Source organism: Akebia trifoliata, chromosome 1, assembly GCF_017979445.1.
Source record: "Akebia trifoliata isolate Shusen 1 chromosome 1, ASM1797944v1, whole genome shotgun sequence".
Lineage (NCBI taxonomy): Eukaryota > Viridiplantae > Streptophyta > Magnoliopsida > Ranunculales > Lardizabalaceae > Akebia > Akebia trifoliata.
In genome coordinates, this window is record NC_141375.1 from 33,545,707 (window position 1) to 33,559,746 (window position 14,040).

Sequence of the window (14,040 nt, forward strand, 5' to 3'; positions counted from 1 at the left end):
TATCTTCTTCATCTGCATTTTTTGGGTAGGTTTAATCACGATCCCCACCCAATATATTAATTGGAAGAAAAGATTTACAAGAAGGGCGTATTAGTTTCTCTCAAACATGCTACATATGTAGAATTGGATTGAATTTGAATTTTGGATTCGAATTACATTGGCTTGCTATGGATGAGTCACATTTTAACCTCAAATATAATATTTTGAAGGACTGTTATCTGGCCTTGTGTTTTGAAAAGCTCCTCTAGACTTGCGGTGAGGCTCATTAAAAAAATGTTCTGAAAAACAAGGAAGAAACATAAAAATAGATCAAGAGGTGCTTTGAACGTGTATGCCTCGATGTGAAGCATGATTAAGCCTTTTGACTGAGACAGACACTTCATATTTTTTTTAAATATATATTAATTGTATTTCTTTCTTTTCTCTGTTGTTGCCGCCATGTAAGATGATTGTAGGATTTAGAAATATAGTCAACTATAAATTGGTTATATATTTAAAGATCGGTCAATTAATTTGCTTCATAATTAATTTTTTGCAGGATTTAATATTATACAATGGAAGTTATTGAAAAAAAACTCGATAGTTACATGTTGCGGAAGCTGCAGAAACGATAAATTATTTAAATATAAAATGTTTTTGTTGCTAAAACATATATAGTGATTTTATATTTAGAGAGCTGATTCTTATGTAAATCACCAAGGAATCGTATACAGTTGATGAGGCATTAGCAGAAGTTGGTGTGGCAATAGTAACTCTCTATATTTATTAGTTCAAGAGGTCAAAATTTGGAATTCAATTATGTGGATTTGAAAGAGCCTGGGCATATTAATATTGAAAAGGCTTGACCCAAACCCTATCTTATACAATAAAATATAGGCTTTGATCTAAGCCCAATATATCCCTATTTAAAAATGCATTTATTTATTGAGTCGGAATCCTGAATCCTGACATGTTAGGTATGAAATTTGTATCGGTGTTTCGCTCTCATATAAATCCAAATGAGTTTATGGGTGTTGGTTAAAGTTTGCTTACCACGACCTGGTTTAAAATGTGCTTTCTCCTATTAATTATTTTGATCACCAATCTTGCTTTGCCTAAGCAAGGAAAAAAAATATTGTTAATGGGACAATCAGTTTCATTTCTCAAAGGTTTTGGTAGAAGATATTATTAGTAAAGGAAAAATACATTTGTGGGAGTGGGGTATCCTTCAAAGTGAGAATATGTAAAGATATTACTAAAAGTTGGGAGATATGTTCTGGGTGGGCAAAGACACTTGTAAGAAAAAGGTATTTTACATTCTTCCACAAATAAGAGTTTAAGGAAAACTGATTTGTCTTTAAATATGAAGGAATGCGACATTTTCAAAAAAATTATGTTTATAAAAAAATCCCAATTTTCTTGAATGAATCAGAGCATCCGTCAAGTAATATTTTGCAATTTTTTGGTCATTTGAATGTGTATATTAAAAATCTTTTTGTTTTAATTTATAGATTAATAGATGCTAGAATGATGTATATATATATTTTATATTAACTATAAATATTTAAAAATATTAGTAATAATTATTATATACAAAAGCAAAATCAAAATGGATTCAAACCAATCAACTTGGTGGATTTACGAGAAAAACCAGCCAAGTTTTCCAAGAAAACTTACAAACAAACACGGTTGGCAGACAAGTCAATGAGACGACCGATTCCATGATAAAAGCTGTCAGTTAAATGGTAGTTGAATATTTACGACTCCGCAGTAAATTTTCAACCACGTTACAGTGATTTTGAACTTTTCATTTATTCGTGTCTTAAACTCGGTGCGGCGAGTTGTGGAGCCGAGTCTGTCGAGTTAATTCCACCTCTATTTCTATTTTCTATCTGAAGTTCAAGTTCAACCGCATCAGATTTCTAGGTTTTCTTTTTTTCTTTATTTGTGAATCTGCTTTCAGAGTTGATACAGTGTAAGAAAAATGTCGGTGATAATGAGATCAGGAGATCCTTTTGTTCTCACAAAACCCTAAGTTCTTTCAAATTAGTTCTAAATTAACAGATTTTGCTTCGTACATTTCCCCCAAATCGAGACATCTTTGTCTCCACAAGGTTTGATGTCGATTCAGTCGATAAAGGTTTATGCTTGCTGAAAGATCTGTTAAATTTAGCTAGAACAATGGCTTCAGTTAGATTCGATGGTTCGAAGCAATATTACGCCACTAGCAGTCTTGTTATTGGATACGCTCTCTGTTCTAGCTTACTTGCAGTAATCAACAAGTACGCCATTACCAAATTCAATTTCCCTGGCCTTCTAACCGCATTACAGTACTTAACATCTGCTCTAGGTGTTTGGATTCTTGGAAAATTAGGGTTTTTATACCACGATCCCTTCACATTCGAAACCGCCAAGAAATTCTTACCCGCAGCGACGGTTTTCTACCTCGCAATTTTCACCAACACCAACCTCCTTCGTCACGCTAATGTCGATACCTTCATAGTTTTCAGATCCTTGACACCCCTTTTAGTCGCTATAGCCGATACTACGTTTAGGAAACAACCTTGCCCTTCGAAGATCACTTTTGCTTCTCTGGTGATCATCTTGGGTGGTGCAATTGGGTATGTAGCGACAGATTCAGGATTCACCCTCACGGCTTACTCGTGGGCTGTCGCTTATTTGGTGACCATCACTACTGAGATGGTTTACATCAAACACATGGTGACTAATCTCGGGTTGAATACATGGGGATTTGTATTTTATAACAATCTGTTGTCTCTGATGATGGCGCCCATATTTTGGATTATAACAGGCGAGTATTCTGATGTGTTCTCGGCATTGGGATCACATTCTGGTAATTGGGTAGAACCAGGGGCGTTCTTTGCGGTATCTTTATCTTGCTTGTTTGGCTTGCTTATCAGTTTCTTTGGGTTTGCTGCGAGGAAGGCAATCTCTGCCACCGCATTTACGGTGACGGGTGTGGTCAATAAGTTTCTTACGGTTGCCATAAATGTGTTGATTTGGGATAAGCATGCTAATCTGTTTGGTTTGGTTTGTTTACTTTTCACAATTGTGGGTGGAGTTCTTTATCAGCAATCGGTTACTGGAGGTGGCAACCCTCCTTCACAGCATGACTCTGCTGTGTCGAAGCAGATGGATGTTGGAGATGATGGGAATGATTCTGGAGATGATAATCAACAAAAAGGCGTATCTGGTAAATTTTTAGGTGTATGAACTACTAGAACAAGTTGATGTCTTTTACTTAATTGTTCAAGAGGCAAGCATTAGATTGCCTTAGATATCTTTGTTGTATGAGAACATCCTTGATGTGGTTGACCTTTTGAGATTTCTATGTTATGCATTTTTTAGTAGGGATTTTTCGTGGTTGATAGATATGGTTAAGTAATTTTCTTAAAGTTCTTTAATGTAGAATGTAACTTTGAGGAACAAGACTACTCATACTTTCTCTTGGTGTTACTCCTATTAAATTATCTTGAAAAAGTTTAAAAGCAACTATGTAATGCTTGTATAGAAATTTTAAGGGCAAATCAAATTTGCAATGTGTTGATTGTTGGGGGCTTGGGGATTTTATAGAAATCTGTACACGTCGAGATTTGTACCATGAGTTGCTTGAGTTGGTACTCTTCTCTGGTATCTAGCACTGATGTGGTACTTACCAAAAGCTCTCCAATACTTAAGTTAGATTCATGATATATTATTATCTAGAGTCGTATGAATTGAACATGCAAATCCTACTTTTCTTTGTAGATTGAATGAAGTCCTTTATAGGAACTTCCCTTATAGAGATCTATTCGTTATAACTGTGCCAACAATGCTTCCCATGATATGTGAGGATATTGCTTACCTCTTTTGTGAATCCAAATTTCGGATATGTGTTGGTGGTGCACTTCTGACTAGCTGCCCAATAGAGATCTCGTTTTAATTGTCAGGACGGTTTTATGCTCTAGTGGAGACCTTGGTGTTTGATAAGAAGATGGGATCCCTCTTTGGGTGACAAGTTAATTCATTTGACACCCACCTCAAGATCTTGGGTATTTATGACTTGACTTCCCTCCTAATTGTTCTCCTAATGCAAACCTTGAGGTGAAATTGTGTGATTGAGTTATATCCATATTTTCCCGCCCTTATGGTTGCTATAATGATGCTTAAATTCTTATCTTCTTCTTCAGAGTTATCTAAACTAGAATAGTTTTTAAGTCTATTAGCTAGCTTATATTTCTAGAAAAATACATAAATAAATAAAAATAAGGAATGACGTTTCCTACTGCAATATGCATATACCACAATGACTTCTTTTAAAGGCATATTTTGGCATATTTGATTGCAGAGAAAATGTATGCTTCGCAAATCGTTTACGTGCCATGTTTTGCCAGGAAAATCTTTTACTTGTGTTTGAGGCACATGGAAAATCTAACAGAAATGAATCACAATGTTGCTTTTTTGGTTTGTATGTTAATCTAGAGGTTGATGGTTGACCAAACATGATGTAGGACGATGAGGGGAGATAAGAAAACGATGGGTTTTTAGGGAAATCTAGTTGGAGATTTTGGGTAAGGATTAAGGATTTAAGATTGGGTTTACGATTTGGGTTATGATAGGTAAACCCAAAAGTAAAATATATATTTTTTCTCGCAATTACGACAATTTCAGTAGGATAAATGAAATAAAGATTAAAGAAAATGGGGAAATGATTAAGGGTTGAGATTTTTAAGAATCAAAAATCAAGAAAGGGGTTTCAAAGATCAAGGATCAAGAATCAAGAATGAAGAGTGGATTTTCAAGAATCGAGAAAATACAAAAGAATAGAAAATAAAATAAAGATTAGAGGAAAAAAGAGAAGGGGTAGAAAGAACCTAGGAATCACACCAAAAATGGTGGAGAACTCACTTCACTCCATGAAAGAAACTCATTCTTTATTCATCAAAATCTTCGTTATCATTAATAATAATAAAAAAAACCTAATACAATTTATATAAAGAAAATAAATCAAGAATTCTAGTCAAACTAAATTACCAAATAAATAAACCTAATTTTCGTAATTTTCTCTCTTAATTTTCAAATCCTAATAAACTTAAATAAAAGACAAAGTAAAGTTACTAAATTGCCCCTAAATATTATACTAAGACCATGGGCAAATAAAACATGAAAATAAACCCAAAAAACATAAAATTAAAGGCCTAAAACAGAAATTTAAATAAATAATTAATCTAAAATAATCCCGGGCGATAAACCGATAAATCTAGACTCAAATAAATGAAAACTTAAATAATTACAAATTTTCCATCGGAACTGTTGACTTGATTTGCGTTCCGCATTAAAACATTTTTGAGACAATAGGTCAATAGTGTGATCTAAGGGGCATAAAAAGGAGATTGGGAATCTAGTTGCTACCCTACGGGATATAGGACCCTGTTGTCATATGATACAAATCCATCATTTTAGAAGGTTGAGAAAGATTTAGACAACAATTTGAAGAGAAACTCAGGGAAAGACCATGGAAGAGTGCATAGTCAATTTAACAAATTGATTTGCAGTCTACTTAATCTCTTGTTAGGATGGATCCAATTAATGGTCTATCCCCTTAGCTTTTACCACTACCACCAAACCCATCGTTATTTCTTGGCATCTTTTGATAATCCAACATGACCTTTTACCCAAAAAAATAGATGGAAGAACAAGGATCTTAATATCCTTTGTTTCTAGAAAATGAGAGAGAGTGGGGTTTCTAGAAATCCTATAAAATTATAAGAGAATCACAGAAATTCGAGGAGGAAGAAGAAAATTTTGAGGAGTTTTCAATATTATACGTTTTTCTTATGAGAAGTCTGGGGGATCGAGAGTGGATGTTAAGATGAGGAGGTTTGGGGAGTTTGTGTGGTCCAATGAGCTAGTAGATTTACCGTTGTATGGGAGGCAATTTACTTAGTCAAATCATCAGTCATCTTTAGTTTTGAACAAGTTAGATAGATTCCTGGCATCTTCAAGTTTGGAGGAGCATTATTCAGGGGTAAGACAGGAGTTGGTCCCAAACCTAGCTTCTGAGTATTAGACGTCCCACTCCTTTCAGATTCGAGAATATATGGCTCCTTCATGGAAATTTTAAAAATCTTATTGACTACTGATGGAAAAATTTGTATGTGGAAGGTCAGCCAGGTGTGGTGTTCAAATAAAGCTGAAATGCATCATGGAAAATCTATAGGAATGGATAGGGAAGTGTTTGGGAGGGTGAAATTGAAGAAGAAAGAGCTTTTGCTAGAGTTAGAAGAGTTGGATCGGAGGGAGAAATGGGGTTTTCTTTCTCTAGGAGGAAAGGAAAAAAGGGGCTCACATTCAAGAGCAGTAAGCAGAGAGTAAAAATGGAGGTGTGTTGGAGACAAAAATCAAGGGTTAGATGGCTTAAGGAAGGGGATGGGAATACTAAATTCTTTCATCGTATAGCCAACGTTCATAGAAAGTCGAATTACATCTCCAAAATATGATTATATACAAGCTAGAACTAGGTCAGATATGAGCTAGGGATCATATCAGAAACAAGCTAGGGATTAGATACGGGCTCGGGTTTAGATCAGATACGAGGTAGGGATCTCATGTCCTTATGTGATATCTTTTAGATGTTAATTGCTTTAACATATTTAAATAAGTTCAGGAGCTCGGGCTTTACCTTTTTATGGGATAATAATTTTTTTGGGGGGGTACGTGTCACAATCTTAGTTAGGGACAAAATTGGTTACCATAGAAGATAAAGAAATTTATTGGAGTAAGAGAAAATGTCGCCGTTTTCAAGGTGGCCCTGTTCTTTGCAGAAACACACCTGTTAAACTGATGTGAAGAGCAAGAGTGAATCCCAATTTTCCTCAAGGGTGGACGGTTTGCAGCGGTGTGGATGGGGGGTGGTAAATGTTTCGCCTGATTTAGGGCCAAATCACATTCACACTACCGATTATTTACCCGGGAGGAAACAATTCCAATGCAGGTGAAACACTATTTACCATGGCAAATGTTTTGCATGGGAATCTTTTTTCCCTACAATCAAACACGCCCTGAGTGATGAAATTGAGCAGTTTTACTTGTTTCTGTGGATAGCAGATTATCACAATGTCAATTAATCATCTTGGAGAAAATCGCCGAATGTTTTTATTTTCCTTCTTTCTGGATGCACTTGAGTCATAGTCTTTGGCTGGAAGGGCATATCTTTACTTCTCTATGCTTCAATTCATCATCTCAATTCACAAATAACTAGTTTTGATGGAATTTGTTGGTGTTGATCTGTTCACGCCTTAAAGGATGGCTAACCTTCAGAGTCATAACATTTAGTATGGGTGATGCGAATAGAGTTCATACCTTTATTGATCATTATTATAGCTTTCGTGTTAGATGATTGTTTTTTCATAATGAAACTACTACTCAATTGGTATCTTCTATAACCCTGGGTATCACATTTTTGGGGGGGCATGCGTTCTGTAGTGCCCTTTTGTATATTTGTTTGTCCAAGGTTCTGCTTTCTGGAGAGGCCGTAATTGCCGAGATGGAAACATGTTTCCCTTTTGCATGGTTTTAGAGAAAATCCCAAAATACGCATATATAATTACCCAGTTAGTCTAACAAAATGTTTGAAATCAAGATAGCATCAGTAAATATCTACTTTTTTTTTTCTGACGGGCAAGCTGGAGTTGAACCCATGACCTCAAAGTTGTTTTGCAATGCATCAAACCAACTGAGCTACAGTATCAGTAAATATTTGTGATGTGATAAACCAAGTATTTTTTATCATCAGCAGATTTTATTACTTTTTAATGATATTTTTTTTATATTAATTTTGATGCATATATTTACAAGAAACTTAAAGATCTTGGATTGTTTATCGAAGTCTCTTTAATGTGCTATTGTACTGTATAGTTTAAAAGGAAAATGTTTTATGCCTCAGGTTTAAGATTCAAGGTAGAAGTGGTAAGTTTTCTCTTTGATCAAACAATTTATGGTCTGTTAAAATTGAGTACCTCCATTAAAAAGGCAAAAATCAATGCTTGGAAAATACTGGACGAAAATATATTTGCTTGAATTCAAGTGTAGATTGCACATCTTTGAACTGCACCCAAGCCTTTTTCCCAAAGTTTAGGCGTCGGTTTGCTGTTCTCCTCCATTCCACTCTTGCCTGCTAAGCCAAAATCTTTTGTTATTGTGAATGAGTTCAAATCTTCTTTCACCGTCTTCATCCTAGTTCTTTTGTGTCATAGGAAACCTACAAAAAAAATTTTACTGCCCCCCACTCCCTTAGAGACCTTGGCGTGGGGCGGACTTTGGGACTTGTCTTTGCAGTAGTGTCTTTTTTATCTCTCCGCAAAATTCTAATAGGTGTTCGCCTTTTTTACTTATATATATTTTGTGGTTTTCAAATTTGTGTTTTTCCATATCCAAAGCTTGTGTGATTTAGAGACGAGAATAGTTTTATGAATTCAAATTCAGATTTCAATTACTTTGACGGGAAGATTCTAGGTATTCTATAGTTTCTTCTTGCATCATTGGCCAATTCTTGCTCATTGAGATTCACGAATGATTCTAGTGAAAAGAATACTGCCTGAAGTGCCCTCAAGATTGGACCTCACATCGCACACCCTGACGTGAAAGTTATGGGAATCATAGATGATTTCCTCGAGATACTAGTGAAAAGCATATGTGGTTCCTATTTACTTTCACATCAAGATGTGCGATATGAAGTCCAATCTTGAGGTCACTCCAGCATGACTAGTGAAAATTTTGGGATAGAGGACAGGGCTGTCAATGTGTGGGTTTCGTCAGGGCTTGGTTGAGCCCTTAGCCAGCCCAAAAAGAGGCAGACTGCATTTTAGATCAGCCCTAAACCCTTATAGGACATAAGTTGGCTGAGCCCAAACCTTATCCACAGGGGCTCGGGCTCGGCTCAGATTGTATAACCCTGATCCGTATTTGATAGGTGGACATTTTATGAACTTAGTCCTACCTTAATGGACTCAATGTCAAGGTCTTAACCTTTATTTATTTTTGTGCCAGGCCAACCCAATTGATGGTGACTGGCGATGACAAGAGGTGGTGGTCGATAATGGAGGTAACGGCGACGGAGAGAGGGAGTGGCTATGATGGTGGTGGGGAAGAAAAAGAGATGAAGTTAGAATTTTAATTTGAAGATGAAAAATAAGGATTGATTTTATTTTTTCATATGTACAAGTGAAATTGTGAAAATATGAAACCCATGTTTTATGGGATTTTTGGTGGAAGGTGAAAAGTCATTTTCCATATAAAAATGCAGTCAAATACAAGAAAAATATGGAAAATGATTTTCCTTCCACCCTATTTCCTATGTGCAATCAATCAAACATACCTAATTTTCAATTCTACAAAAGTAATAACTTGTACTTTTTTTTAAAAGAAAACTGTATAATTTGGAATTTTATTGGTTCTTTTATGACCAACTTTTGGGGGGTCCTGGTGTGGTAGGCATCGCGATTATGGTTATATGTCAAATATGAGCCAATTATCACATGCCACGTGGTATTAAAATTTTTTTAAAAAAGAGGCGTACGTAATCGTTTCGTCGCCTAGTTAGGACTTTAGTACGCAAAGAATATCTGACCCGTAAGTAATCTTCAGAGGATGACGTGTCGTAACAAACATTCGTTTCATCCTCAGTCCTCGGAGGGCGTTGTGGGCTTTTGTCTTGCGGTTCTCAAGGTTGATGACGTTTTCGTATCTTCAAAAGATACGTGGATCGACCAACACCGTCTATGAGGGACCCAATAACCCGAATCCGTTGATAGCGAGAGAATAAGACCAGTCGATCACAACCCATTCTCCAAAATAATTTGGATCCTTTTGCGCAAGTTGCGCATCTGAGTTTGAGTCTATATCTCCTTAACCTTGATTTTCTTAGAAACTACGTCACTGCCACCATTAGCTATTGAACAAGGATTTCTTCGACTCTTACGCAACCCTAAAGACGGTGAGGGAGGATATCGCATTATGTTTTTTTTTTATAAAATTAATGAGGCATCTTGTAGACAACGAATCATGCTTGTATCTGGGTTTTGCTTAATTTATAGACCATGGTCTTGTCCAAAGATATTTTCAGGACACATGCAACGCTTGTACATTACACACACCATGTACATGTGGGTGGTCCTTCGTGATTGGACTCTGAGGACTTAAATGGTCATACTAGATATCAAACTCATGACTTACATGCATTAATTGTTTATGGGTCCAAAATTACCATTAAGTGGACGGCTCGGAGTTGAGATGACATTATGTTATTTACTCATGTATATTTTCTAATTTAGTCGGTAAAATATCCCAAGAGATGCCTTAAACAGATTAGCTGAAGTTGAATATAAATCCAAATCACTCTGAATCATAATTATATTTCAATAATAATAAATTGATGGATTGATATTGTAAGGACACTTGTCACATAGAAAGACGGTTATGTAAACTAATCATTAATGGAAGTAATCATCACCATTAAAGTATTCTCCGCATGCGTATAAGAGGCAAACAAAATGATTAATTAGCAATTTGTTAACTAATTAGTGTAAAAGTGGAAACCCATTGGATCTCACTTAAACAAAGAAACACGTAAGCCAAGACATCGACACACACCCATCAATGTTTCTTTATTCATGCAATCTTCTATTGGTTCATACATCCAACGTTTCACTCATAAGTGAATCAAGTTTCCTTCTGTGCTGTGCGCATATTTTTTTTTTAATTGAGTAATATTTGAGTGATCGTTCAAGACACTACACTACACACTGTGCTGATGTGGAGATGTGTCTCATAGATGCTTTTCATTTGTATCTCAAATAAAAAACATCTATGGTTCTGTATGCACATCCAAGCAATGCAATGTGAAATATAGTGTCTTCTCTAGTCACTTCAACATTTTTCTTCTTATAAGATAAATAGAATTTTAAATTAATCTTATCTTTTGCACTATATGTGTTTTTTCTTGAGATATGAGTGCTGTACATTCGTGGAAAATTGATGGTTCTATGTGTATATAATGCTGTTTTTTATAATAAAGAAGTGTTTGATTTTAGAACTCATCTCAAATGTCCACCGAGTCAAGTCAAGTCAAATACTTATGAGTCAACTTGAATTTAAAATTATATTTTATTGATCAAGTAATTTTTTATGAGTCAATGAAGCCTTATGTGTGGATGGCATCAGTTCACTTAGGAAAAAAAATATATCAAGGTACCCATCATCTCCACACAAAATCCAACAGTTATGATTCATACTATGTAGTAGGCAAATGAGATTAGCAGACTTAACAAGTTGGCATCTTCTTAATCCCGTCATATATAATTGGAGGAAAATGTTGAAATAATATTAAAATTGACATCGATTCTCACATTGTTGACGTAGATGTATGTATGGAATCATAAATACTTTTTCATCGAGATACAAATGAAAAGTATCTATGGTTATATGTGCACCTTCACATCAGCAATGTGACAATCAATATGATGTCAATTTCAATGTTACTACAGCACGACTCAAAAATAAAATAAACATGATTTGATGCATTTTTGGAGTGATTAGGCAAAATTTGCGTGTACACAATGAGTTGATTACATCAAGACATCTCGAAAAGGAATCGAATTGAGAAGGCTCATTCGGGTTTTGAGTCGACTTGAAGAATCTTAAGATCCCATAATCATAAGAAGGTATCCTTTCAAAGGGGGAAAGTGCCATTTCAAAGTATACAAACTTCCAAGTTTCACCAAGCTTGATTTGACATTCGTACTTGACATCTTTAATTTTTTATTTTATTTTATTTTTTTTACACGTGTGCGGTGCAAGTGCATACGTGTTACAGAGTTGTTTAAACCAATTTTGTTTTTGTCGTTAGAGATTGTCTTATAGAGCTTTGTAATCTCTCTTTACCATTCACGTGTGGGATGGGAAGAACTTCGAAGCAGGCAGGCCGCTGCAAAAAAAACCCTCTCCATCAAAGTGGCATTTCTAAGGAGGCATTCCAAATTTTAGTAAAAATGTAAGGGTGTGAAATAAACACAAAATGCCACATGTTTTATAATGACGAGGATTCCTTCAAAATCCATGTGGGGATGGGGGGTGAAAATGGAGATTTTCTTTGTTTGTTTTGTAATAGAAAAAAAAAAAAAATTAAAGAAACCATTGACATGAGCTATTAATACATGTTTTCCAGTATTTAATACATGAAAAATGTTAAATTGACTTCCTACTACATTGCCTTCAATACCCTACAAGAGAGTCTATTTTAAAGACAAACTTGGGATTTGGAGTCTATTTATGTGTTTTCAGAGATGGGCATACCATAACATTTATGCAGATCTACGAGAGAGCAGTTTGAGCTATTTACAACACTATTTAAAGCACGACTCTTCGATAAGTGAAACTCTTGAATATGTAGAAAATCATAACATCCATGATATCCACGTTACCAACTCCTCATAACTCATGGACATATGCAAGAGCATGATAATGTATTTTGAATGTCTCACAAACCTTATGGTGATCCCGTGTATCCAATGGCTATGATGTAAATGAGTCTTTATTATCTCGAGCAACTACTTCTATCATCAAATTCATATGTGAAAGCTTCATGCCAAAACTAGACTAAATTTTGGAGTTCCCTTCCACTTTGAGGATTGTAATTTAAAGAATCCCCAACTCTCAAATTGAGTGGAAGTACAATTTGCATAAATATATACATATATATATATATAGGAGCATCAACAGGTCATTTTTTGCTTGGTTTCGTGTATACTTAGAATTCGATTTTGGCTATGAGACCCTTAAAATTAGAATCAAACTTGAAAAAACCAATTGTTATTGGATCTCTAAGCTGGTCACCCATAACTGTACCAAAAAAATAATGTAAGAAAATAAGATGAATGAGATACATTGTATAATTGTCAATGTATTTCATTACAAAAGGAAGTTTGTGATAGAGGATAAAATATTTAGCAATATCTATTAAGATATTCTATATTAGCAATTATAAATGATTAGTATCTCTATAATACGTTACTTTCTGAATCTTGGTTGATGTAATCTCTATAAATACCTTAGTAGGGTTCATGTAATGATAATCCAACGATTCCCAATAATTTTAGTTTTCTACATGGCATCAGAGAGTAAATTTTACTGAGAGCTTGATCTTGGTGCAACATTCTTCAATGATGGTGCTATCGCCATCATCGATCCTTATTTTTTTTCTTCCCTTTCACTAATATTTTACTTTTTTTAAAATAAAAATTCTACCTTTCTTCATGCTTCTACAAACATTCCTATTCAAAAAACACATGTCTTATGATCTCAAATATCATTTTATTTAAAATTTCTTTAATAAGACTTTTACTATTTAAGCCACGCAATTCTAATTTGCATGCTTCTTGGAGAGATCAAAACGGACCTGATGTAGTGTATCACCTGACAAACTCAAAATGAACGAGATGCGACAATGATGGACTTTATAGACAGGTTGTGACCACTATCAAACTTGATTGGTTGTTAGTAACAATTATGATCAATATTTTCATAAGATCAAGAACAATTATTCAATTAAATCAATTGCATACTCTTTTTTTAGAAGATCATGCAATTGCGGAGGGTGTAAGAGAATAGGAAGCCTGAGACACATTCTATCATTGTCAATGTATCTCATCACAAAAAAAAGGTTGTGATTGAGAATAAAATATTTAGTAAATTCCAAAAAATATATTTTGGATTAACAATTATAGATGATTAGTATCTTTATAATAAGTTACTTTCTATATCTTGATTGATAAAATCTCTATAAATACCGTAGTAGGGTTTAAGTAATAATAATCCAAGACTTCCCAATAAATTCTCAATTATTTCAGTTTTCTACAAATAATAGGTTTCATGATGGTAGATCTAAAATCGACCATCAGTTTCAGAAACATTAAGGGCGTGCTTGATAGCGCTTCTAAACGCAGCAGTTGGTGCGTTTGTGTCAAAAAACCACATTTTCTCCGCGTTTCCGTGCTTGATAGCGCT

The 14,040-nt window shown here is 34.9% G+C and overlaps 1 protein-coding gene across 3 annotated transcripts; it reads left to right on the forward strand.

Moving 5' to 3' along the window:
* The first annotated feature begins 1,871 nt into the window (after window positions 1–1,871).
* On the forward strand, window positions 1,872–9,177 carry GONST4 (golgi nucleotide sugar transporter 4). Of its 3 annotated transcripts, none has more exons than XM_086454450.1 (2): window positions 1,872–3,193; window positions 3,930–4,250. In XM_086454450.1, exons 1-2 carry the CDS (start codon window positions 2,161–2,163, stop codon window positions 3,992–3,994), a joined length of 1,098 nt encoding a protein of 365 aa, XP_086310576.1. In that variant the 5' UTR covers window positions 1,872–2,160; the 3' UTR covers window positions 3,995–4,250. The 3 variants fall into 3 exon arrangements, with proteins under 3 accessions (XP_086310576.1, XP_086310590.1, XP_086310582.1); XM_086454464.1 differs by lacking the exon at window positions 3,930–4,250 and adding an exon at window positions 9,028–9,177 and having other exon boundaries at window positions 1,873–3,193; XM_086454456.1 differs by lacking the exon at window positions 3,930–4,250 and having other exon boundaries at window positions 1,873–3,404.
* The last annotated feature ends 4,863 nt before the right edge of the window (window positions 9,178–14,040 follow it).

What these genes read in the sequence shown, in the direction of transcription:
- GONST4 (XM_086454450.1), top strand. Translation starts at nt 2,161, where the DNA reads ATGGCTTCAGTTAGATTCGATGGTTCGAAGCAATATTACGCCACTAGC. An exon ending in TCAACAAAAAGGCGTATCTG is followed by an intron (nt 3,194 to 3,929) that starts GTAAATTTTTAG and finishes TTTAATTGTCAG; the next exon opens with GACGGTTTTATGCTCTAGTG.